Genomic DNA, 25,797 nt, shown 5'->3' on the forward strand with positions numbered 1-25,797 from the left:
CAACATCCAGTCATTTACAAAGTATCTTAGGTGATTTATCCCTAATTTTGCACAAATATGTTCCCTCATCCCCACCTTTATTCTCATTTTCTTAGTATAGCATGGGCATTAAGAGCTTGGACTTTGAAGTCAGACAGGCCTGGGTTGGAATCCTGCCTCTTCTATTTATAAGCTCTTACCTTTGGGTAAATTACTTTACCTCCCTGAATGTAGATTCCACCTTAGTAAAATAAGATTTATATTGGCACCCAGGTTACATGATTGTTGTGAATATTGAATGAAATAATTCATGTAAAGACTTAGCTAAATGCATTGTGAATGCCAAAAGTTAGCTAATAATTATTATGTTAAGAATGATTATTATCATTTTAGTGACTACTACTGATGGTAACTATCTAGGCTATCACCATTCTTTGCACTATTGTGGTGCCCTAACTTATCTCATTGGCTTCTTTCTCACTTGACCTCTCATTCCATTTTTCAAACCACATTATTTCAGTGTTTTTCTCAAACATAAATCTGATGATGTTCCTTCTCTGCTTAAACCCTTCTGATGGCTCCCAATCACTCTAATTCTTATGATTAAATTCTACTCCTGAAACTAACATTACACTTATGTTGACTAACTGGAATTTATTTTTTTTAATTAATTTATTTTTTATTTTATAATTTTTTTATTATGTTCAATTAGCCAACATACAGTACATCATTAGTTTTTGATGTAGTGTTCAATGACTCATTAGTTGCGTATAACACCCAGTGGTCATCACATCATGTGCCCTCCTTAATACCCATCACCTGGTTACCCCATGCCCCATCCCTTCTTTAACCCTCAGTTTGGAGTCCAGAATCTCTCATGGTTCCTCTCCCTCTCTGATTTCTTCCCATTCAGTTTTTCCTCCCTTCCCCTATGGTCCTCTGCTCTATTCCTTATGTTCCACATATGAGTGAAACCATATGATAATTATCTTTCTCTGCTTGACTTATTTCACTTAGCATAATCCCCTCCAGTTCCATTCATGTCGATGCAAATGGTGGGTATTCATCCTTTCTGATGGCTGAGTAATATTCCATTGTATATATGAACCCCATCTTCTTTATTCATTCATCTGTTGAAGGGCATCTTGGCTCCTTCCACAGTTTGGCCATTGTGGACATTGCTGCTATGAACGTTGGGGTGCATGTGGCCCTCCTTTTTACTACATCTGTATCTTTGGGGTAAATACCTAGGAGTATAGTTGCTGGGTTGTAGGGTAGCTCAATTTTGAACATCTTGAGGAATCTCCATACTGTTTTCCAGAATTACTGTACTAGCTTGCATTCCCACCAACAGTGTAGGAGGGCTCCCCTTTCTCTACATCCTTGCCAACATTTGTTGTTCCCTGTTTTCTTAATTTTGGCCATTCTAACTGGTGTAAGGTGGTATCTCCTTGTGGTTTTGATTTGTATTTCCCTGATGGCTAGTGATGTTGAACATTTTTTTCATGTGTCTGTTAGTCATTTGTATGTCTTTTTTGGAGAAGGGTTTGTTCAGGTCTTCTGTCCACTTTTTGACTAGATTGTTTTTTGGGTGTTGAGTTTGGGAATTTCTTTATAGATCTTGGATACCAGCCCTTTATCTGTAATGTCATTTGCAAATATCTTCTCCCATTCCATGGGTTGCCTCTTAGTTTTGTTGACTGTTTCCTTTGCTGTGCAGAAGCTTTTTATCTTGATGAAGTCCCAAAAGTTCATTTTTGCTTTTGTTTCCCTTGCCTTTGGAGATGTGTCTTGAAAGAAGTTGCTGTGACTGATGTCGAAGAGGTTACTGCCTATGTTCACCTCTAGGATTTTGATGGATTCCTGTTTCACATTAGATCTTTCATCCATTTTGAGTTTATCTTTGTGTATGGTGTAAGAGAATGGTCTAGTTTCATTCTTTTGCATGTGGCTATCCAATTTTCCCACCACCATTTGTTGAAGAGATTGTCTTTTTTCCATTGGATATTCTTTCCTGCTTTATTGAAGATTAGTTGACCGTAGAGATGAAGGTCTGTTTCTGGATTCTCTATTCTGTTCCATTGATCTATGTGTCTGTCTTTGTGCCAATACCATGCTGTCTTGGTTATCACAGCTTTGTAATATAGCTTGAAGTCAGGCATCATGATGCCCCCAGCTTTGGTTTTCTTTTTCAACAATGCACTGGTGATTTGGGGTCTTTTATGGTTCCATACAAATTTTACGATTATTTGTTCCACTTCTGTGAAAAATGTCAATGGGATTTTTTTTTTACCTTAAAAAAATTTTTATTAACATATAATGTATTATTTGTTTCAGGGGTACAGATCTGTGATTCATCAGTCTTACACAATCCACAGTGCTCACCATAGTATATACCCTTCCCAATGTCCATCACCCAGCCATCCCATCCCTCCCACCCCCTTCCACTCCAGCAACCCTCAGTTTGTTTCCTGAGATTAAGAGTCTCTTATGGTTTGTCTCCCTCTCCGGTTTCATCTTGTTTCATTTTTTCCTCCCTTCCCCTGTGATCCTCTGTCTTATTTCTCAAATTCCTCGTATCAGTGAGATCATATGATACTTGTCTTTCTCTGATTGACTTATATCGCTTAGCATAATACCCTCTAGTTCCATCCACATCGTTGCAAATGGCAAGATTTCATTTTTTGATGGCTGCATAATATTCCATTGTCTATATATACCACATCTTCCTTATCTATTCATCTGTTGATGGACATCTAGGCTCTTTCCATAGTTTGGCTATTGTGGACGTTGCTGCTATAAACATTGGGGTGCATGTACCCCTTCGGATCACTACATTTGTATCTTTAGGGTAAATATCCAGTAGTGCAATTGCTGGATCATAGGGTAGCTCTATTTTTAACTTTTTGAGGAACCTCCATACTGTTTTCCAGAGTGGCTGCACCAGCTTGTATTCCCACCAACAGTGTAGGAGGGTTCCCCTTTCTCTGCATCCTCGTTGACATCTGTTGTTTCCTGACTTGTTAATTTTAGCCATTCTGACTGGTCTGGGGTGGTATATCATTGAGGTTTTGATTTGGATTTCCCTGATGCCGAGTGATGTTGAGCACTTTTTCATGTGTCTGTTGACCACTTGGATGTCTTCTTTGCAGAAATGTCTGCTCATGTCTTCTGCCCATTTCTTGATTGGATTATTTGTTCTTTGGGTATTGAGTTTGGTAAGTTCTTTATATATTTTGGATACTAGTCCTTTATCTGATATGTCATTTGCAAATATCTTCTCCCATTCTGTCGGTTGTCTTTTGGTTTTGTTGACTGTTTCTTTTGCTGTGCAAAAGCTTTTTATCTTTTTTTATTTTTATTATTTTTTTAAGATTTTATTTATTCATTTGACAGAGAGATAGAGATAAAGCACAAGTAGACAGAGTGGCAGGCAGAGGGAGAAGGAGAAGAAGGCTCCCCGCTGAGCAGTGAGCTGGGCGCGGGGCTCGATCCTAGGACCCTAGGATCATGACCTGAGCCAAAGGCAGTCACTTAACCAACTGAGCAACCCAGGTGCCCCCAAAAGCTTTTTATCTTGATGAGGTCCCAATAGTTCATTTTTGCCCTTGCTTCCCTTGCCTTTGGGGATGTGTCTAGGAAGAAGTTGCTGCGGCTGAGGTCGAAGAGGTTGCTGCCTGTGTTCTCCTTTAGGATTTTAATGGATTCCTGTCTCACATTTAGGAGTTTCATCCATTTTGAGTCTATTTTTGTGTGTGGTGTAAGGAAATGGTCCAGGTTCATTCTTCTGCATGTGGCTGTCCCAATTTTCCCAACACCATTTGTTGAAGAGACTGTCTTTTTTCCATTGCATATTTTTTCCTGCTTTGTTGAAGATGAGTTGACCGTAGAGTTGAGGGTCCATTTCTGGGCTCTCTATTCTGTTCCATTGATCTATGTGTCTGTGTTTGTGCCATTACCATACTGTCTTAATGATTACAGCTTTGTAATAGAGCTTGAAGTCCAGAATTGTGATGCCACCAGTTTTGGTTTTCTTTTCCAGCATTCCTCTGGCTGTTTGGGGTCTTTTCTGATTCCATACAAATTTTAGGATGATTTGTTCCATTTCTTTGAAAAAAGTGGATCGTATTTTGATAGGGATTGCATTAAATGTGTAGATTGCTCTAGGTAGCATAGACATTTTCACAATATTTGTTCTTCCAATCCATGAGCATGGAACATTTTTCCATTTCTTGTGTCTTCCTCAATTTCTTTCATGAGTATTTTATAGTTTTCTGAGTACAGATCCTTTGCCTCTTTGGTTAGATTTATTCCTAGGTATCTTACGGTTTTGGGTGCAATTGTAAATGGGATTGATTACTTAATTTCTCTTTCTTCTGTCTTGTTGGTGGTGGATAGAAATGCAACTGATTTCTGTGCATTGATTTTATATCCTGCCACTTTACTAAATTCCTGTATGAGTTCTAACAGTTCTGGGGTGGAGTCTTTTGGGTTTTCCACATAAAGTATCATATTATCTGCAAAAAGTGAAAGTTTCACTTCTTCTTTGCCTATTCAGATGCCTTTTATTTCTTTTTGTTGTCTGATTGCTGAGACTAGGATTTCTAGTACTATGCTGAACAGCAGTGGTGAGAGTGGACATCCCTGCCGTGTTCCTGACCTTAGGGGAAAAGCTCTCAGTTTTTCCCCAGTGAGTATGATACTCGCTGTGGGTTTTTCATAGATGGCTTTTATGATACTGAAGTATGTACCCTCTATCCCTACACTGTGAAGAGTTTTAATTAGGAAAGGATGTTGTACTTACTTTGTCAAATGCTTTTTCTGCATCTATTGAGAGAATCATATGGTTCTTGTTCTTTTTTATTAATGTATTGTATCACATTGATTGATTTGTGGATGTTGACCCAACCTTGCAGCCCAGGGATAAATCCCACTTGGTCGTGGTGAATAATCCTTTTAATGTACTGTTGGATCCTATTGGCTAGTATTTTGGTGAGAATTTTTGCATCTATATTCATCAGGGATATTAGTCTGTAGTTCTCCTTTTTGATGTGGTCTTTGTCTGGTTTTGGGATCAAGGTAGTGCTGGCCTCATAAAATGAGTTTGGAAGTTTTCCTTACATTTCTATTCTTTGAAACAGCTTCAGAAGAATAGGTATTAATTCTTCTTTAAATGTTTGGTAGAATTCCCCTGGGAAGCCATCTGGCCCTGGCTCTTGTTTGTTGGGAGATTTTAGATTACTGCTTCAATTTCCTTAGTGGTGTATGGGTCTGTACAGGTTTTCTATTTCTTCCTGGTTCAGTTTTGGTAGTTTATTTGTCTCTTGGAATGTATCCATTTCTTCCAGATTATCTAATTTGCTGGCACATAGTTGCTCATAATATGTTCTTATAATTGTTTGTATTTCTTTGGTGTTGGTTGTGATCTCTCCTCTTTCATTCATGATTTTATTTATTTGGGTCATTTCTCTTTTCTTTTTGATAAGTCTGGCGAGGGGTTTATCAATCTTATTAATTCTTTCAAAGAACCAGCTCCTAGTTTTGTTGATCTGTTCTATTCTTCTTTTGGTTTCTATTTCATTGATCTCTGCTCTGATCTTTATTATTTCTCTTCTCCTGCTGGGTTTAGGCTTTATTTGCTATTCTTTCTCCAGCTCCTTTAGGGTGTAGGGTTAGGTTGTGTATTTGAGACCTTTCTTGTTTCTTGACAAAGGCTTATATTGCTATATACTTTCCTCTTAAGACCACCATTGCTGTATCCCAAACATTTTGAACAGTGTGTTTTCATTTTCATTTGTTTCCATGAATTTTTTAAATTCTTCTTTAATTTCCTGGTTGACCCATTCATTCTTTAGTAGGATGCTCTTTAGCCTCCATGTATTTGAGCTCTTTCCAACTTTCCTCTTGTGATTGAGTCCTAGTTTCAAAGCATTGTGGTCCGAAAATATGCAGGGAATGATCCCAATCTTTTGGTACCAGTTGAGACCTGATTTGTGACCCAGGATGCAATCTATTCTGGAGAATGTTCCATGGGCACTTGAGAAGAATGTGTATTCTGTTGCTTTGGGATGGAATGTTCTGAATATATCTGTGAAGTCCATCTGGTCTAGTGTGTCATTTAAAGCCTTTATTTCCCTGTTGATCTTTTGCTTAGATGATCTGTCCATTTCATTGATGGTGTGTTAAAGTCCCCTAGTATTATTGTATTATTTTCTATGTGTTTCTTTGACTTTGTTATTAATTGGCTTATATAATTGGCTGCTCCCATGTTAGGGGCATAGATATTTTAAATTGTTAGATCTTCTTGTTGGATAGACCCTTCAAGTATGATGTAGTGCCCTTCCTCATCTCTTATTATAGTCCTTGGTTTAAAATCTAATTAGTCTGATATAAGGATTGCCACCCAGCTTTCTTTTGATGTCCATTAGCATGGTAAATGGTTTTCCACTCCCTTACTTTCAATCTGGAGGTGTCTTTGGGTCTAAAATGAGTCTCTTGCAGACAGCATGTCCATGGGTCTTGTTTTTTTATCCAGTCTGATAGCCTGTGTCTTTTGATTGGGGAATTTAGCCCATTTACATTCAGGGTAACTTGAAAGATAGGAATTTAGTGCCATTGTATTGCCTGTAAGGTGAATGTTACTGTATATTGTCTGTGTTCCTTTCTGGTCTATGTTACTTTTAGGCTTTTTCTTTGGTTAGAGGACCCCTTTCAATATTTCTTGTAGGACTGGTTTGGTGTTTACAAGTTCTTTTAGTTTTTGTTTGTCCTGGAAGCTGTTTATCTCTCATTCTGTTTTCTTAAAATCTCTTTTAAAATTTTTATTTATTTATTTATTTGACAGACATAGCGAGAGAGGGAACACAAACAGGGAGGAGTGGGAGAGGGAGAAGCAGGCTCTCCGCTGAGCAGGGAGCCTGATGCGGGGCTTGATCCCAGGACTCTGGGATCATGACCCAAGCCGATGGCAGATGCTTAATGACTGAGCCACCCAGGTGCCCCATCTCTCCCTTCTATTTTCAATGACAGCCTAGGTGGATACAATATTCTTGGCTGCATATTTTTCTCATTTAGTGCTCTGAATATATCATGCCAGTCCTTTCTGGCCTGCCAGGTCTCTGTGGATAGGTCTGCTGCCAATGTAATGTTTCTACCATTGTAGGTTACAGATCTCTTATCCCAAGCTGCTCTCAGGATTTTCTCTTTGTCTCTGAGACTTGTGAGTTTTACTATTAGATGTCACGGTGTTGACCTATTTTTATTGATTTTGACGGGGTTCTCTGTGCCTCCTGGATTTTGATGCCTATTTCCTTCCCCAAATTAGGGAAGTTCTCTGCTATAATTTGCTCCAATATACCTTCTGCCCCTCTCTCTCTTTCTTCTTCTTCTGGGATCCCAGTTATTCTGTTGTTTTGCTTTATGGTATCACTTATCTCTTGAATTCTCACCTCGTGATCCCATAGTTATCTATCTCTTTTTCTCAGCTTCTTTATTCTCCATCATTTGGTCTTCTATATCACGAATTCTCTCTTCTGCCTCATTTATCCTAGCAGTTAGAGACTCCATTTTTTATTGCACCTCATTAATTGTCTTTTTGACTTTGACTTGATTAGATTTTAGTTCTTTTATTTCTCCAGAAAGAGATTCTCTAGTATCTTCTATGCTTTTTTCAAGCCAAGCTAATATCTTTATAATCATCATTCTGAACTCTAGTCCAACATCTTACTAATGTCTGTATTGATTAGGTCCCTGGCAGTTGGTACTGCCTCTTGTTCTTTTTTTTTTTTTTTGAGGTGATTTTTTTCCATCTTGTCATTTTGTCCAGAGGAGAATAGACGAATGAGAGAACAAAATGTTAAAAAAAAATACTAAAAGGATAACAACGACCCCAGAAAAATATACACTAAACAAATCAGAAGAGACCCAAAACAGGGTGGGCGGGGAGAAAGAGGGGGTACCAAAAAAAAGAAAGAATATGATCAGGCTGGTGAATATAACAGCCACACACTAGATTTTGGGTGTATTTTGGTCTGTTAGAAGAAATTGCCTCCCAAAATTTTAAATAAAAACATATATATATATACAAAAATAAGGGTAAATACGATGAAGGGATGGAATATGACTGTAAAGATGAAAATTAAAAAAAAGATTTTAAAAAAGGAATTGGTAAGATAAGAAGTTGGTTGAAAAAAGAATGAAAAAAAAATTTTTTAAATGTGATCAGGTGGGAGACTAGGACAATGTCATACACTAGATTTAGGGTATATTTTGGTCTGTTAGAAGAAACTGTATCCCAAAATTTTAAAGAAAGGAAAACATATATATACAAAAAATAAGGTTAAATACAATGAAGAGATAGAATATGACTGTAAAAATGAAAAATTAAAAAAGATTTTAAGAAAGGAATTGATAAGATGTTGGTTGAAAAAGGAAAGAAGAAAAATTCAAATAAAACAAAAAAAAAATTAAAAAAATTAACTTTGAGGGACACCTGGGTGGCTCAGTCATTAAGCATCTGCCTTTGGCTCAGGTCATGATCCCAGGGTCCTGAGATCGAGCCCTGCGTTGGGATCCCTGCTCCGCAGGAAGTCTGCTTCTCCCTCTCCCACTCTCCCTGCTTGTGTTCCCTCTCTCGCTGTGTCTCTCTCTCTCAAATAAATAAATAAAATCTTTAAAAAAAAATTAGGGTGCCTGGGTGGCTCAGTTGGTTAAGCGACTGCCTTCGGCTCAGGTCATGATCCTGGAGTCCCTGGATCGAGTCCCGCATCGGGCTCCCTGCTCAGCGGGGAGCCTGCTTCTCTCTCTGACCCTCCTCCCTCTCATGCTCTCTCTCTCTCATTCTCTCTGTCTCAAATAAATAAATAAAATCTTAAAAAAAAAATTAACTTTGAAAGACTAAAGCATCATGGGAAAAAAGCCATGAATTCTATGTGTGGTATTTCCCTAGCGCTGGAGTTCTGCTGTTCTCATTGATCTGTAAACTTGGTCTTGGCTGGCTGTTCTTGCTGATCTTCTGGGGGAGGGGCCTGTTGCCATGGTTCTCAAATGTCTTTGCCGGAGGTGGAATTACCCCGCTCTTGCCGGGGGCTGGGCTAAGTAATCTGCTCGGGTTTGCTCTTGGGAGCTTTTGTTCCCTGAAAGCTTTCCGCACAACTTTGGAGGATGAGACAAAAAATGGCGGCCTCCTAATCTCCGCCCCGGAGGAGCTGAGAACTTGGGGCGCCACTCCTCAGTGAGCCCCCAGAGAAAAGTAGTCAGTCACTCCCATCTCCCTGGTCTCCGGCCGCACTCTGTGCTCATCCGGTCTGTGACTGAGCATTTCTATCTCTGGCACACAGCTCCGTTTGGAGTCTCCAGACCCAGCAGATTCCTGTGGTGTGCTCCTGTGCTGCTCCTCCCGGGGGAGGAAGGGGAGTCTCCCCGGATCTGCTGCTTGTTGGGTCCCTGCTGGAAGAGCAGTGGCCCGACTGTGCCGTGGATCACGGTTTATGGCAACCCCGAGCTGAGAGCCCGCTCCTCGGCTCCATTTCTGCAGGCAGCTTCCCTGCTCTGATACCTGGGAGTTCTGCCACACTCAGGCACCCCAGGTCTTTCTTTGAACCCTGAGGGTCCTGAGACCACACTGTCTGAGCGAGGATTCTACCCCTGGCTTAGCCACTGGAGCAACATCCCTCAGTAGAGCAGACTTCTAAAAGTTCTGATTTTGTGCTGTGCTGCTCTGTCACTTGCCAGAAGTGGCCGATGGAGGCCCCCTCCCCCGCCGTCTATCCTCCTCAGTATCGCCTTGGATTCACTTCTCCACATGTCCTACCTTCCAGAAAATGGTCGCTTTTCTGTTCATAGAGTTGCTGCTATTCTTTTCTTTGATCTCCTGTTGAGTTTGTAGGTGTTCTGAATGGTTTGATAACCTATATAGCTGAATTCCTGGGACCAGATGAAATTTAGGTCTACTATTCCTCTGCCATCTTGCTCCTCCCCTCTCAATGGGATTTTAAAGGGATGCATTGAATGTGTAGCTTGCTCTGGACAGCATAGACATTTTCACAATGTTTATTCTTCCAGTCCACGAACATGGGATGTTTTTCCATCTCTTTGTGTCTTCCTCAATCTCTTTCATAACTGTTCTGTAGTTTTTGGAGTATAGATCCTTTACCTCTTTGGTTAGGTTTATTCCTAGGTAACTTACGGTTTTTGGTGCTATTGTAAATGGAATCAATTCCTTAATTTCTCTTCTTTCAGTCACATTGTTAGTGTATAGAAATGCAACTGATCCGTGCATTGGTTTTGTATACTGCCACATTGCTGAATTGCTCTATGAGTTCTAGTAATTTTGGGGTAGAGTCTTTTGGGTTTTCCACATTAAGTATCATGTTGTCTGCGAAGAGAGAGAGTTTGACTTCTTCTTTGCCATTTTTAAAAAGATTTTATTTATTCATTTGAGACACAGAGATAGAGACAGAGAAAGCATGAGCAGAGAGAGGGGCAGAGGGAGAGGGAGAAGCAGGCTCCTCGCTGAGCCAGGAGCCTGATGTGGGGCTTGATCCCAGGACCCTGGGATCATGACCTGTGCCGAAGGCAGACACTTAACGATCTGAGCCACCCAGGCGCCCCTCTTTGCCAATTTGAGTGCATTTTATTTCTTTTTGTTGTCTGATTGTTGAGGCTAGGACTTCTAGTACTGTGTTGAACAAAAGTGGTGACAGTGGTCATCCCTGTCATGTTTCTGACCTCAAGGGAAAAAGTCTGTTTTCCCCCATTAAGAATGATATGTGCAGTGGGCTTTTCAAAGATGGCTTTATGGTGTTGAGGTATGTTCCCTCTATCCCTGTATTTGAACAGTTTTAATCAGGAAAGGATGCTGTATTTTGTGAAATGCTTATTCTGCATCGAGAGGATCATGTGGTTCTTGTCTCTTCTTTTGTTAATGTGATCTATCACGTTGATTGCTTTGTGAATGTTGAACCACCCTTGCATCCCAGGAAAAAAATCCCACCTGGTCGTGGTCAATAATCCTTTTCATGTACTGTTGGGTCCTGTTGGCTAGGATCTTGGTGAATATTTTGGCATCCATGTTCATCAGGGATATTGGTCTGTAATTCTCCTTTTCCGTAGGATCTTTGTCTCTTTTGGGGATCAGGGTAATGCTGGCCTCATAGAATGAGTTTGGAGGTTTTCCTTCCATTTCTATTTTTTTGGAACAGCTTCAGAAGAATAGGTATGATTTCTTCTTTAAATATTTGGTAGAATTCCCCTGGGAAGCCATCTGGCCCTAGGCTCTTGTTTTTTGTGAGATTTTTGATGACTGTTTCAATTTCCTTGCTGGTTATTGCTCTGTTCAGATTGTCTTTTCCTTCCTGTTTCAGTCTTGGTAGTTTATAAGTGTCCAGGAATGCATCCATTTCTTCCAGATTCCCTAGTTTGTTGGCATATAGCTTCTGATTTCTCCCCTTTAATTCATGATTTTATTAATTTGGGTCCTTCCTCTTTTCTTTTGGATAAGTGTGGCCAGACATTTATTGATCTTATCACTTCTTTCAAAGAACCAGCTTCTAGTTTTGTTGATCTGTTCTACTGTTCTTCTAGTTTCTATTTCATTGATTTCTGCTCTAATCTTTATTATTTCTTTTCTCCTGCTTGGTTTAGGCTTTATTTACTGTTCCTTCTCCATATCCTTTTGGTGTGACTAACTGAAATTTAAATAAACAGCTTGAAACTATAAAGCAATAAAGTTCTAATTCTTTTTTTTTAAGATTTTATTTATTTACTTGAGAGAAAGCACGGGCAGGGGGAGGGGCAGAGGGAGAAACAGGCTCCCCACTGAGCAGGGAGCCTGACACGGGCATGATCCCAGGACCCCTGGATCATGACCCAAGCCAAAGGCAGACATTTAACCAACTGGACCACCTAGGCACCCCTAAAGTTCTAATTCTTGACTTAACCTTTGTAGCCACATATCTTGTGACTTCCCAGCACCCTCTCTGACTCCCATTTCCTCAACATGCTCTGTTCTGCTATGCTGCCAAGTCTTTGCAATTTTGGGGTCCATTCGAGTATACTCCCTACCTAGAACTTATCTGCTAGTCTTGTTCATCCTTCAAGATCAATTCAGACATGTCCTCTCTGGGGAGCTTTTCTCAGATGATTATTCCTTCTCCTTTTGGGGGGCATGGCATTATAATTGTGACTTAATTAATTGTGAGATTCTTGAGTTCAAGGACTATTTTCTAGCCCCCTTGAAGTACCATTGCCTGGTACAGAGTGGGCACTAAATAAATGTGATGAAATAATGTGTCTTTATTTTAGACTATGGTTAGAAAAGGAGAGATGATGGGTGAATAATTTTGTGCCTTGTGTCCTTCCAGCTTGGAAGACAGTACGAGCTCTTTGCTGTGGTTGCCCATGTGGGGGCAGCTGATTTTGGTCATTACTGTGCCTATATCCAGAATTCTGTGGATGGAAAATGGTTCTGCTTCAACGATTCCAGTGTTTCTTGGGTGAGAACATCATCCAAAATTTCCTCTTGTCCTGGATTAGCCACCTCTAATAGATTCTGAGCCCAGGACTAGATGGGTCCTCAAGGTCAGGATACATTGTGGGCCAGTTCTCTCTGTGTGTGGGGGACTTTAAACAGTCCTTTTCCCTATAAAAAGCTTTTTTAAATTCAAGTATAGTTGACACAATGTTACCTTAGTTCCAGGTGTACAATATAGTGATTCAACATGTTTATACATTATGCTGTGCTCTCTGCAAGTGTAGCTACCATCTGTCACTGTACAATGCTATCACAGTATCACTGACTATATTCCTTATGCTGTGCCTTTTTCTTTTTGAGAAAGAGAGAGAAAGAACAAGCGGGGGTGGGGCATAGGGAGAGAATCCCAAGCAGGCTCCACACAGAGCCCTTATGTGGGGCTCCATCTCACAACCCTGAGACCATGACCTGAGCTGAAATCAAGTCGAATGCTTAACTGACTGAGAAACACAGGTGTCCTTTTATTCCTGTGACTTATTTATTCCATAACTGGAAGCCTGTATCTTTCACTCTTCTTCACCCATTTTGCCCATCCCTGCCTCCCTTCTGGCAACCATCGATTTGTTCTGTTTATAGGTCTGATTCTGCTTAAAGTCCTTTTCTGCATGAAGTCCCCATCTGATGTATAGCCCTGTGAGAGTTCACTTAGCTCAGTGTCTAGGTTTTTTGGTGTCTTCATGCTCTGGGAAATTTACAGAAAGCAAGAAGAGTTAGATATATGTAAGTTAGAACCAAGCACAATCAAGTTTAAATAGAGGAAACAGGGTATAAAAGAGGCTTCATAAACATGGCATCCTATCTCCCAAAAAACAAAAGCCCAGGGCCAGATGGCTTCCCAGGGGTATTCTACCAAACATTTCAAGAAGAATTAATACCTATTCTTCTGAAACTGTTCCAAAAAATAGAAACGGAAGGAAAACTTCCAAACTCATTTTATGAGGCCAGCATTACCTTGATCCCAAAACCAAAGACCCCATCAAAAAGGAGAACTACAGACCAATATCCCTGATGAACATGGATGCAAAAATTCTCACCAAAATACTAGCCAGTAGGATCCAACAGTACATTAAAAGGATTATTAACTATGACCAAGTGGGATTTATCCCTGGGCTGCAAGCTTGGTTCAACATCCGCAAATCAATCAATGTGATACAATACATTAACAAAAGAAAGAACAAGAATCATATGATCCTCTCAATAGATGCAGAAAAAGCTTTTGACCAAGTACAGCATCCTTTCTTGATCAAAACTCTTCAGAGTATAGGGATAGAGGGTACATACCTCAATATCATAAAGCCATCTATGAAAAACCTACAGCGAATATCATTCTCAATGGGGAAAAACTGAGAGCTTTCCCCCTAAGGTCAGGAACGCGGCAGGGATGTCCACTATCACCGCTGCTATTCAACATAGTATTGGAAGTCCTAGCCACAGCAATCAGACAACAAAAAGAAATCAAAGGCATCCAAATTGGCAAAGAAGAAGTCAAACTCTCACTCTTTGCAGATGATATGATACTTTATGTGGAAAACCCAAAAGACTCCACCCCAAAACTGCTAGAACTCATACAGGAATTCAGTAAAGTGGCAGGATATAAAATCAATGCACAGAAGTCAGTGGCATTCCTATACACCAACAACAAGACAGAAGAAAGAGAAATTAAGGAGTCGATCCCATTTACAATTGCACCCAAAACCATAAGATACCTAGGAATAAATCTAACCAAAGAGGCAAAGGATCTGTACTCAGAAAACTATAAAATACTCATGAAAGAAATTGAGGAAGACATAAGAAATGGAAAAATGTTCCATGCTCATGGATTGGAAGAACAAATATTGTGAAGATGTCAATGCTACCCAGAGGAATCTACACATTCAATGCAATCCCCATCAAAATACCATCCACTTTTTTCAAAGAAATGGAACAAATAATCCTAGAATTTGTATGGAACCAGAAAAGACCCCGCATAGCCAGAGGAATGTTGAAAAAGCAAAGCAAAGCCGGCAGCATCACAATTCCGGACTTCCAGCTCTATTACAAAGCTGTCATCATCAAGACAGCATGGTACTGGCACAAAAACAGACACATAGATCAATGGAACAGAATAGAGAGCCCAGAAATGGACCCTCAACTCTATGGTCAACTAATCTTCGACAAAGCAGGAAAGAATGTCCAATGGAACAAAGACAGTCTCTTCAATAAATGGTGTTGGGAAAATTGGATAGCCACATGCAGAAGAATGAAACTGGACCATTTCCTTACACCACACACAAAAATAGACTCCAAGTGGTTGAAAGACCTCAATGTGAGACAGGAGTCCATCAAAATCCTAAAGGAGAACACAGGCAGCAACCTCTTTGACCTCAACCGAAGCAACTTCTTCCTAGAAACATCGCCAAAGGCAAGGGAAGCAAGGGCAAAAATGAACTATTGGGACTTCATCAAGATAAAAAGCTTTTGCAAAGCAAAGGAAACAGTCAACAAAACCAAAAGACAACCGACAGAATGGGAGAAGATATTTGCAAATGACATATCAGATAAAGGGCTAGTATCCAAAATCTATAAAGAACTCATCAAACTCAACACCCAAAGAACAAAGAATCCAACCAAGAAATGGGCAGAAGACATGAACAGACATTTTTCCAAAGAAGACATCCAAATGGCCAACAGACACATGAAAAAGTGCTCAATATCGCTCAGCATCAGGGAAATCCAAATCAAAATCTCAATGAGATACCACCTCACACCAGTCAGAATGGCTAAAATTAACAAGTCAGGAAACGACAGATGTTGGTGGGGATGTGGAGAAAGGGGAACCCTCCTACACTGTTGGTGGGAATGCAAGCTGGTGCAGCCACTCTGGAAAACTGTATGGAGGTTCCTCAAAAAGTTGAAAATAGAGCTACCATATGATCCAGCAATTGCACTACTGGGTATATACCCCAAAGATACAAAAGTAGGGATCTGAAGGGGTACGTGCACCCCGATGTTTATAGCAGCAATGTCCACAATAGCCAAACTCTGGAAAGAGCGAAGATGTCCATGGACAGATGAATGGATAAAGAAGATGTGTTATATATATACAATGGAATATTATACAGCCATCAAAAGGAATGAGATCTTGCCATTTGCAACGACGTGGATGGAACTGGAGGGTATTATGTTGAGTGAAATAAGTCAAACAGAGAAAGACATGTATCATATGATCTCACTGATATGAGGAATTCTTAATCGCAGGAAACAAACTGAGTGTTGTTGGAGTGGGAGGTGGGGTGGGAGGGATGGGGTGCCTGGGTGATAGACACTGGGGAGGGTATGTGCTCTGGTAAGCGCTGTGAATTGTGCAAGACTGTTGAATCTCAGATCTGTACCTCTGAAACAAATAATGCAATATATGTTAAGAAAAAAAAAAAAGAAGAAGAAGAAGGTAGCGGGAGGGGAAGAATGAAGCGGGGGAAATCGGAGGGGTAGACGAACCATGAGAGATGATGGACTCTGAAAAACAAACAGGGTTCTAGAGGGGAGGGGGGTGGGAGGATGGGTTAGCCTGGTGGTGGGTATTGAGGAGGGCACATTCTGCATGGAGCACTGGGTGTTATGCACAAACAATGAATCATGGAACACTTCATCTAGAACTAATGATGTAATGTATGGGGATTAACATAAGAATTAAAAAAACAAACAAACATGGCATCCTATCACCGGATGATCCAGGTCTTGAGAGGTACAGGGGTGGGTTTGTCTGGATGAGTGAGGGAGGGTAAATTGTAGCACCCCATACTCTCCGGGTGCTTAACAGATGTCAGCTGGATGCTTCACTTCATCTATTTATGTACTTCTAGGTATCCTGGGAAGACATCCAGTGTACTTATGGAAATCATAACTACCGCTGGTAAGTGTTTGAGTGATGGAAACCCAATGAGTTTACACAGGGTTCTTATTGCTGTATGAAACTCCCATGGATTCAGCTGCCACTTGTATTTGGGTAACTCTCCAGTGACTAGGTGTTCAGCCTCATCTCTCATTACACATCTCACCGTACCATGCATTTTTCACAATTTAGATGCCAATAATACTAAAGTATAACTACTCCCCAAACATCATATCCTCCATTGCTTGCACATGCAATTCCTGGTCTGTTTCTCCTCTCCTAGTTTATTGTTGAGGCAAACACCCACTCATGCTTTTATATCTCTGCTCATGGCTTTTCCTACTCTGTAAAGCCTGCACTGATTGACGCTGGAAGATTTGTAGGGGCTTCTCATATGCTTGCCCTGCACTTTAAACATACGTCCTTTATAGCAAGGACCACCCTATTTGTAATTGTTTTCATATATAACTTTCTTTTATATTAGACCATGAGCTATTTGGGATAAAGGATCATTCTTTCTCTTTGTCCGGTACACTGGCTTGCATTTAGTAAATAGCTATAAATATGTTTTTAAAAATCAACAACTACAGGGGGGCAGCTAGAGAAGCCAGATGAAGGGTTTTTTTTTAAGATTTTTAAAAAAATTTATTTAGAGAGAGAGAGCACAAGCAGGGGGAGTGGCAGGCAGAGGGGGAGGGAGAAGCAGACTACCCACTGAGCAGGGAGTCTGATGCAGGACTCGATCTCAGGACACTGGGATCATGACCTTAGCTGAAGGCAGACACTTAACTGACTGAGACACACAGGTGCCCCAGGATGAAGGGTTTATTTATTTATTTCATCTTTTTAAAAAACATTGTTCTGTTAGCCACTGTATAGTGCATCATTAGTTTTTGATGTAGTGTTCAATGATTCCTTAGTTGCATATAACACCCAATGCTCATCACAACATGTGCCCTCCTTAATACCCATCACCCGGCTGCCCCATCCCCCCCACCCCCCTGAAAATCTCAGATTGTTTTCCGGAGTCCAGAGTCTCTCATGGTTCCTCTCCCTCTCTGATTTCTTGCCATTCAGTTTTCCCTCCCTTCCCCTATGGTCCTCCACTCTATTCCTTATGTCCACATATGAGTGAAACCATATGATAATTGTCTTTCTCTGCTTGACTTATTTCACTTAGCATAATCCCCTCCAGTTTCATCCATGTCGATGCAAATGGTGGGTATTCATCCTTTCTGATGGCTGAGTAATATTCCATTGTATATATGAACCACATCTTCTTTATCCATTCATCTGTTGAAGGGCATCTTGGCTCCTTGCACAGTTTGGCCATTGTGGACATTGCTGCTATGAACGTTGGGGTTCATGTGGCCCTCCTTTTCACTACATCTGTATCTTTGGGGTGAATACCTAGTAGTGCAATCTCTGGGTCATAGGGTAGCTCAATTTTGAACATCTTGAGGAACCCCCATACTGTTTTCCAGAGTGGCTGTACCAGCTTTCATTCCCACCAACAGTGTAGGAGGGTTCCCCTTTCTCTGCATCCTTGCCAACATTTGTTGTTTCCTGCCTTGTTAATTTTGGCCATTCTAAATGGTGTAAGGTTGTATCTCCTTGTGGTTTTGATTTGTATTTCCCTGATGGCTAGTGATATTGAACATTTTTTCATGTGTCTGTTAGCCATTTGTATGCCTTCTTTGGAGAAGGTTTGTTCAGGTCTTCTGTCCATTTTTTTGACTAGATTATTTGTTTTTTTGGGTGTTGAGTTTGAGAATTTCTTTATAGATCTTGGATACCAGCCCTTTATCTGATAAGACATGTGCAAATATCTTCTCCCATTCCGTAGGTTGCCTCTTAGCTTTGTTGACTGTTTCCTTTGCTGTGCAGAAGCTTTTTATCTTGATGAAGTCCCAAAAGTAATTTTTGCCTTTGTTTCCCTTGCCTTTGGAGATGCATCTAGCAAGAAGTTGCTGGGCTGAGGTCCAAGAGTATCCTGCCTGTGTTCTGCTGCAGGGTTTTGATGAATTCCTGTCTCACATTAGGTCTTCCATCCACCTTGAGTTTATCTCTGTGCATGGTGTAAGAGAATGGTCCATTTTTATTCTTCTGCATGTGGCTTTCCAGTGTTCCCAGCACCATTTGTTGAAGAGACTATCTTCTTTTCCATTGGACATTCTTTCCTGCTTTGTCAAAGATTAGTTGATCAGAGACATGAGGGTCCATTTCTGGGCTCTTTATTCTGTTCCCCTGATCTGTGTGTCTGTTTTTGTGCCAATACCATACTATCTTGATTACAGCTTTGTAATATAGCTTGAAGTCCAGCATGTGATGTCACCAGGTTTGGTTTTCTTTTTCAACATTCCTCTGGCTATTCGGGGTCTTTTCTGGTTCCATACACATTTTAGGATTATTTCTTCTAACACAATGTTGATGGTATTTTGATAGGGTTGATGGTATTTTGATAGGGTTTGCATTGAGTGGATGGATTGCTCTGGGGAGCATAGACATTTTAACAATATTTGTTCTTCCAATCCATGAGCATGGAACGTTTTTCCATGTCTTTTTGTCTTCCTCAATTTCTTTTGTAAGTGTCCTATAGTTTTCAGAGTACAGATCCTTTACCTCTTTGGTTAGGTTTATTCCTAGGTATTTATACGTTTTGGTGCAATTGGAAATGGGATCAATTCCTATTGCCTCATTGCTACTGTATTGAAATGCAACGGACTTTTATGCATTGATTTTATATCCTGCCACTTTGCTGAATTCCTGTATCAGTTCTGGCAGGTTTTTTTGTGGAGTCTTTTGGGTTTTCCACATAGAGTATGATGTCATCTGTGAAGAGTGAAAGTTTGACTTCATTGCCAATTTGGATGCCTTTTATTTGTTTTTGTTGTCTGATTGCTGAGGCTAGGACTTCTAGTACTATGTTGAACAACAGTGATGAGAGTGGACATCCCTGTTATGTACCTGACCTTAGGGGAAAAGCTCTCATTTTTCCCCATTGAGAATGATATTCACTGTGGGCTTTTTATATATGGCTTTTGTGATATTGAGGGAATTTCCCTTTATCCCTACATTGTAGAGAGTTTTAATCAAGAAAGGATGCTGTACTTTGTCAAATGCATTTTCTGCATCAATCGAATCATATGGTTCTTGTTCTTTCCTTTATTAATGTGGTGTATCACATTGATTGATTTACAGATGTTGAACCATCCTTGCAGCCCAGGAATAAATCCCTCTTGGTCCTCGTGAATAATCCTTTGAATGTTGGATCCTATTGGCTAGTATCTTGGTGAAAATTTTTGCATCCATGTTCGTCAGGGATATTGGTCTGTAATTCTCCTTTTTGATGGGGTCCTTGGTTTGGGGATTAAGGTAATGCTGGCCTCTTATAATGAGTTTGGAAGTTTTCCTTCCATTTCTATATTTTGAAACAGAAGAATAGGTATGATTTCTTCTTTAAATGTTTGGTAGAATTCACCTGGGAAGACATCCAGCCCTGGACTCTGTTATTTGGGAGGTTTTTTTCATTACTGCATCAATTTCCTTGCTGGTTATGGGTCTGATCAGGTTTTCTATTTCTTTGTGTTTCAGTTTTGGTAGTTTATATGTTTCTAAGAATGCATCTTTTTCTCCAGATTGCCTAATTTGTTGGTATGTTGTTGCTCTATAGTCTTATAATTGTTTGTATTTCTTTAGTGTAGGTTGTGATCTCTCCTCTTTCATTCATGATTTTATTAATTTGTGGCCTTTCTCTCTCTCTCTCTCTCTCTTTTTTGGTTAAGTCTGGCTAGAGGTTTATCGATCTTATTCTTTTAAAGATCAGCTCCTGATTTCACTGATCTGTCCTACTCTTTTCTTTTTTTCCTTATCATTGATTTCTGCTCTAATCTTTATTATTTCTCTTCTCCTGCTGGTTTTAGGCTTTATTTGCTGTTCTTTCTCTAGCTCCTTTAGGTGTAAGTTTAGCTTTTATATGTGAGACTTGTTCATTGAGAAAGGTCTGTATTGTTATGTACTTCCCTCTAGGATTGTCTTTCCTGCATCCCAAAGATTTTGAGCAGTTGTATTTTCATTTTCATTTGTTTCCATGAATTTTTAAAAATTCTTCTTTAATTTCATGGTTGAACCATTCATAATCTTTAGTACGATGCTCTTTGACCTCCATATACTTGTGTTCTTTCCAAATTTTCTCTTGTGATGGAGTTCAAGTTTTAAAGCACTGTGGTCTGAAAATATGCAGGGAATAATCCCACTCTTTTGATACTGGTTGAAACCTGATTTGTGATCCAATATGTGATCTCTTCTGGAGAATGTTCCAGAATGTGTATTCTGTTGCTTTAAGATGGAATGCTTTGTATATATCTGTGACATTCATCTGGTCCAGAGTGTCATTCAAAGCCCTTGTTTCCTTGTTGATATTCTGCTTAGATGATATGCCCATTGCTGTGAGTGTGGTGTTAAAGTCCCCTATTATTGTATTATTATCAATGTGTTTCTTTAATTTTGTTATTAATTGGCCTATTAATTGGCTGCTCCAAGCTAGGGGCATAAAGATTTACAATTGCTAGATCTTCTTGTTGGATAGACCCTTTAATTATGATAGAGTGCCCTTCTTCATCACTTATTACAGTCTTTGGTCTAAAATCTATTTTGTCTGATATAAGGATTGCTACTCCAGCTTTCTTTGGATATCCATTAGCATGATAAATGATTCTCCACTTCCTCACTTTTAATCTGGAGGTGTCTTTGGGTCTAAAATAAGTCTCTTATAGATAGCATTTCAATGGGTCTTGTGTTTTTATCCTTTCTGATACCCTGTGTTTTGATTGGAGCATTTAGTCCATTTACATTCAGAGTAATTATTGCAAGATATGAAGTGAGTGCCATTGTATTAACTATAAAGTTGCTGTTTCTCTAGATCATCTTTTCTTTCTGACTTTGTTACTTTTGGGCTCTCTCTTCACTTAAAAGATCCCCTTTAATATTTCTTTCAGGTCTGGTTTAGTGATCACAAATTCTTTTAGTTTCTGTTTGTTCTGGAAGCTCTTTATCTCTCCTTCCATTCTGAATGACAGCCTTGCTGGATAAAGTATTCTTGGCTGCATATTTTTCCCCTTTAGCATGTTGAATATATCATGCCCCTCCTTTCTGGCCTGCCAGGTCTGTGGATAGGTCTGCTGCCAGCCTTATGTTTCTACCCTTGTAGATTAAGGACCTGTTGTCCTGAGCTGCTTTCAGGGTTTTCTGTTTGTCTCTGAAATGTGCAAACTTCACCATTATATGTTGAGGTATTGACCTATTTTTGTTGATTTTGAGGGGGGTTCTCTGGGCCTCCTGGACTTGAATGCCTGCTTCCTTTCACAGATTAGGGAAGTTCTCCTCTGTATTTTGCTCAAATAAACCTTCTGCCCCCTGTCTGTCTCTTCTTCCCCTGGGACCCCAATTATTGTAATATTGTTTTGCTCTATGGTATCATTTATCTCTAGAATTCTTCCCTCGTGATCCAATAGTTGTTTATATCTCTTTTTCTCAGCTTTTTTATTCTTCATAATTTTGTCTTCTATATCACTATATTATTTATCCCAGCAGTTAGAGCCTCCATTTTGGATTGCATCTCAGTCATACCATTTTGATTTCAACCTGATTAGATTTTAATTCTTTTGTTTCTCCAGAAAGAGATTTTCTGATGTCTTCTATGCTTTTTTCAAGTCCTCTGGTATCTTTATTATTGTTCTAGTTCTGTTTTATTATAAAATTCTAGTTCTGACATCTTACTTATATCCATATTGATTAAATCCCTGTCAGTGAGTACTGCCTCTTGTTCTCTTTTTTGGTTGAGTTCTTCTGCATTGTCATTGTGTCCAGAGAAGAATAGATGAAAGAGAGCAGAAAAGATAAAAATAGGAAAATATTTTTCTAAATATACACTGACAAATATACAGGAAAATATACACTAAACTAATCAGATCAGAAGCCAAAAAAAAAAATAGAATAAAACAGAAGATGAACAAAACAGAATAATAAACTAGATCCTGGGTGTATTTTGGTCTGTTCATCAGAAGAAACTAGATCCCAATTTGTAAAGAAAAAAACATATATATATATATACACACACACACACACACAAAATAAAATAAAATAAAATTGAATACAATGAAAGCAATCCAAAAATGGTAAATATATGTAAGATGTAAATGTAAAAGTATAAATTTAAAAACGCCTAAAAAAGAGTTGATAAAATAAGAAATTAGGTGAAAAGGAAAAAATTTAAAAGTGAAAGACTAAAGAATCATGAGAAAGACCCATGAATTCTACATACGGTTTTCTCCTAGCACTGGACTGTATGGTCAGTAGACTTGGTATTAGCCAGATGTTCTTGCTGATATTCTGGGGGGAGGGGCCTGTTACATTGATTCTAACGTGTCTTTGCTTGGGCGGTATTGCACCCCCTTGCCAAGGGGGCTAAGCTCAGTATAAATGGCTCTGGATTGCTCTGTGTGGGTTTTGTTCCCTGAAGGCTTCAGCACTGATTTGGGGGATGAAAATGAAAATCACGGTGACCCCATCTCCAGCCTTGGAGTTGAAAGCTTGCACTGCGCCCCACCCCCGCCCCGCCACTACCCAGTGTGCCCTCAGGGAAAAGCAGTCAATCACTCTTGTCTCCCTGGTTTCCATCTGCAGTGCTCACCTAGCCTGTGATGGAGCATTTTTATCTTAGGCATGTGACCCCCTTTTGAGTCTCCAAATTTGTTACAGACTCCTGTGGTGCACACCCATGCTGCTCCTCCCAGGGCAGGGAGGGGGTTCTTGCCTCAGTTTTGCCTTTTTCTGGACCCCTGCTTCGAGAGTGGTCCCCCAACCATGCAGCGGTCCAAGGTTTATGGCAACACCAAGCAGAAAACCCACTCCTGGGCTCTCTGCAGCCGGGTTCCTTGCTGCTTGAGAACTCTGCCACACTCAGGCACCCTGTTATATCTGTGACCCTGGGGATCCTGAGACCATATCGTCTCACCTGGGATTCTGCCCTGCTTTGCCATATGAGCGCTTTTCAAGCAGGGATGTCCTCCGCTGTAACAGAGTTCTAAAAATTCTGATTTTACACTCCGCTGCTTATATCACTTTCTGGTAGCCAGCTATAGAGGCTTCCTCCCCCTGAGTTTTATCTTCCCATATATCACCTCAGATTCACTTCTCCACACCTCCTACCTTGCAAAAAGTGGTCACTTTTCTATTTGTAGAATTGCAGCAGTTCTTTTCTTAGATCTCCAGTTGAGTTCACAGGTGTTCAGAACGATACAATGAGCACTGGGTGTTATACTGATCTGATGAATCATCGAACATTATTTCAAAAACCAATGATGTACCATACCTTGGCTAATTGAATTTAAATTTAAAAAAAAGGAATGATTTGATAGCTATATAGCTGAATTCCAAGGACCAGATGAAATTAGGGTCCCACTCCTCTGCCATCTTACCTCTGTGCCTCTGGATGAAGTTAAAGGAGAGAGACTTTGTAAGTTTTTCCAGTTGAGTTTCTGGATTAGGGGTGACATTGTATACCAGAGATGATATTTGAAATGATTTTAGCTGCAGTAGTAGGCCTGATCACTTGAAAAATAATGAAATAGCTAAAATTTGTGTTTGAAATCCTCTTACAATCTTCTATTTATCTTTGTCTTTTCTTTCTTCTGAACATCTCCCTTAGATGCTCATTCTTTGTCACTTTCTGGTTGTCAGAAATTCTTCCATTATTTAAATCAGGGTTTGGCAAACTGTTTCTGTAAAGGGCCAGAGAGTAAATATTTTAGGCTTTATGAGCCATACAATCTCTGTTGCAACCACTCAGCTCTGTTCTTGTAGCACAAAAACAGCCACAGACACTATGTGAATGAATGAGTGTGGCTGTGTTCTGGTTAAATTTATTTGCAAAAACAGGGTTAGATTTGGCTTGTGGGCTGAAAGTTTGTCAACCCCTGATACAGATGTTAACTAATAGAAGCTTAGTGTCTATTTTCCCAGGTTACCCATTTTTTTCCCTTCTGAGGTGATGGATAGATAAAGACTTGATCCAACAACCAGAAACTTTTCTGATGTTTGTCCTATCATGAATTAATAATATGTCAGTTAACTATGAATGTTTCATTTCTGTTATGCTGTTGCATTTTTTTTTCTTTCTAGGAGAGAAACTGCTTATCTTCTGGTTTACATGAAGATTGAGTCCTAAGGGATGTTCCCTAAACCTTCAGAGACTGACAAAGTTTCATTTTCCTTTCTATCCCTGGATCTGCTGACTCTTGCAAGAGATTTTGCAGTGAGAAGAAGCCTCATTTTCAAATTGTGTAGTTAAACTATATATAATAAGGGGTAATTATTGAAATATCTTGATCAGTCAGAATATGGCCATATGGCTGGGGCAGGGACCTGAGTGCTCCCCGCTGTGGAAGACATTAATTCTTTAGTTAGGGGAGTGCGGGAGCCCAGATGTTCCTGGGGGAGGAGAAAACAGGCCAACAATGGTAGTGGGAGGCATTCAGGTGGCAAGGAGCATTGGTAGGGAAGTATTTCAGTATTTTAGCCAGTATGATGGTATGGTATGTACTGGCAGAATATGATTTTTGTTTATAATTTAAAACAACTTTAGAACCCATATCAGTTCTGTAAAAGTCAAGTGTTTTGTCACTGTTATTCATTTATGTGACAAATATGTATTGATCACCTACTCTCCATAAGATAGTGTGGTAGGCACCATCGTGAATAAAGTTCTTTTTCTCAAAAGTAGTTTGCAGTTTAATGGGGGGTGATTAAAATACATAAAATACTGAGGGTTTGTGCTACAGAAATTAAAGGACAGTGAAATACTTCTATTGTGGGGCCATGGGAGAAGCCATAAAGCTGGAAAGGGGGTTAGGATGGAGAACAGTCCATTTACATGAGTAAGCATACACAATGGCATGGCTGAGAAAGGCAAGGCTCAAGGTTCAAGGATAATCCACAAACCTGGCTTCCCTCTACCAAGGAAGCAGTGGAGATTGATAAGGCTGGATGGTAAGTGGCGCTCAGAATGTAGAAGGTCTTGAACTACTAAGAAGTTTGGATCTAATGAGGAATTGTTGAAGGGCTTCAAAAAGAAAAGGAACATTTAGTGGTGTTTTTGGTAAAATGAATCTGCTGGGGGCTGGCAACATGAATTAGAGACAGAGATGGTAGTGTAAATGGAAAAGTGTTCATAGTCAGTATAGAACCATTTTGGAGGAAGAATGGATGTGGACAGTGAGAGAAAAAGGGTACAGGGGGACTCCACTACCATCTTGGAAGGTGAGGAGGGTAGATGTTACTATCCCCATTTTACAAAAAACAATTGAGACATTCATATGTATAATTACTTGTTGAAGATTTCATAGTTATTAAGGGG

The 25,797-nt window shown here is 39.8% G+C and overlaps 1 protein-coding gene across 7 annotated transcripts in view; it reads left to right on the plus strand.

Moving 5' to 3' along the window:
• Positions 1-25,160, plus strand: part of USP18 (ubiquitin specific peptidase 18) — an 82,959-nt gene extending 57,799 nt beyond the window's left edge. For 6 of the 7 annotated variants that reach the window (XM_064591822.1, XM_064591829.1, XM_064591824.1 and 3 more), the window contains 3 exons: positions 12,342-12,473; positions 16,354-16,403; positions 24,564-25,160. In XM_064591822.1, the coding sequence (XP_064447892.1) occupies positions 12,342-12,473; positions 16,354-16,403; positions 24,564-24,609 (228 nt within the window). In that variant the 3' untranslated portion in view covers positions 24,610-25,160. The remainder of the gene's footprint in view (positions 1-12,341; positions 12,474-16,353; positions 16,404-24,563) is intronic. The other variant, XM_064591826.1, reaches the window with a different exon arrangement.
• Positions 25,161-25,797: the final 637 nt, after the last annotated feature.

The sequence above is a fragment of the Mirounga angustirostris genome, unplaced genomic scaffold, assembly GCF_029215605.1.
Source record: "Mirounga angustirostris isolate CCGP_5_RB_7025 unplaced genomic scaffold, mMirAng1.0.hap1 SCAF_5, whole genome shotgun sequence".
In the NCBI taxonomy this organism is placed as follows: Eukaryota; Metazoa; Chordata; class Mammalia; order Carnivora; family Phocidae; genus Mirounga; species Mirounga angustirostris.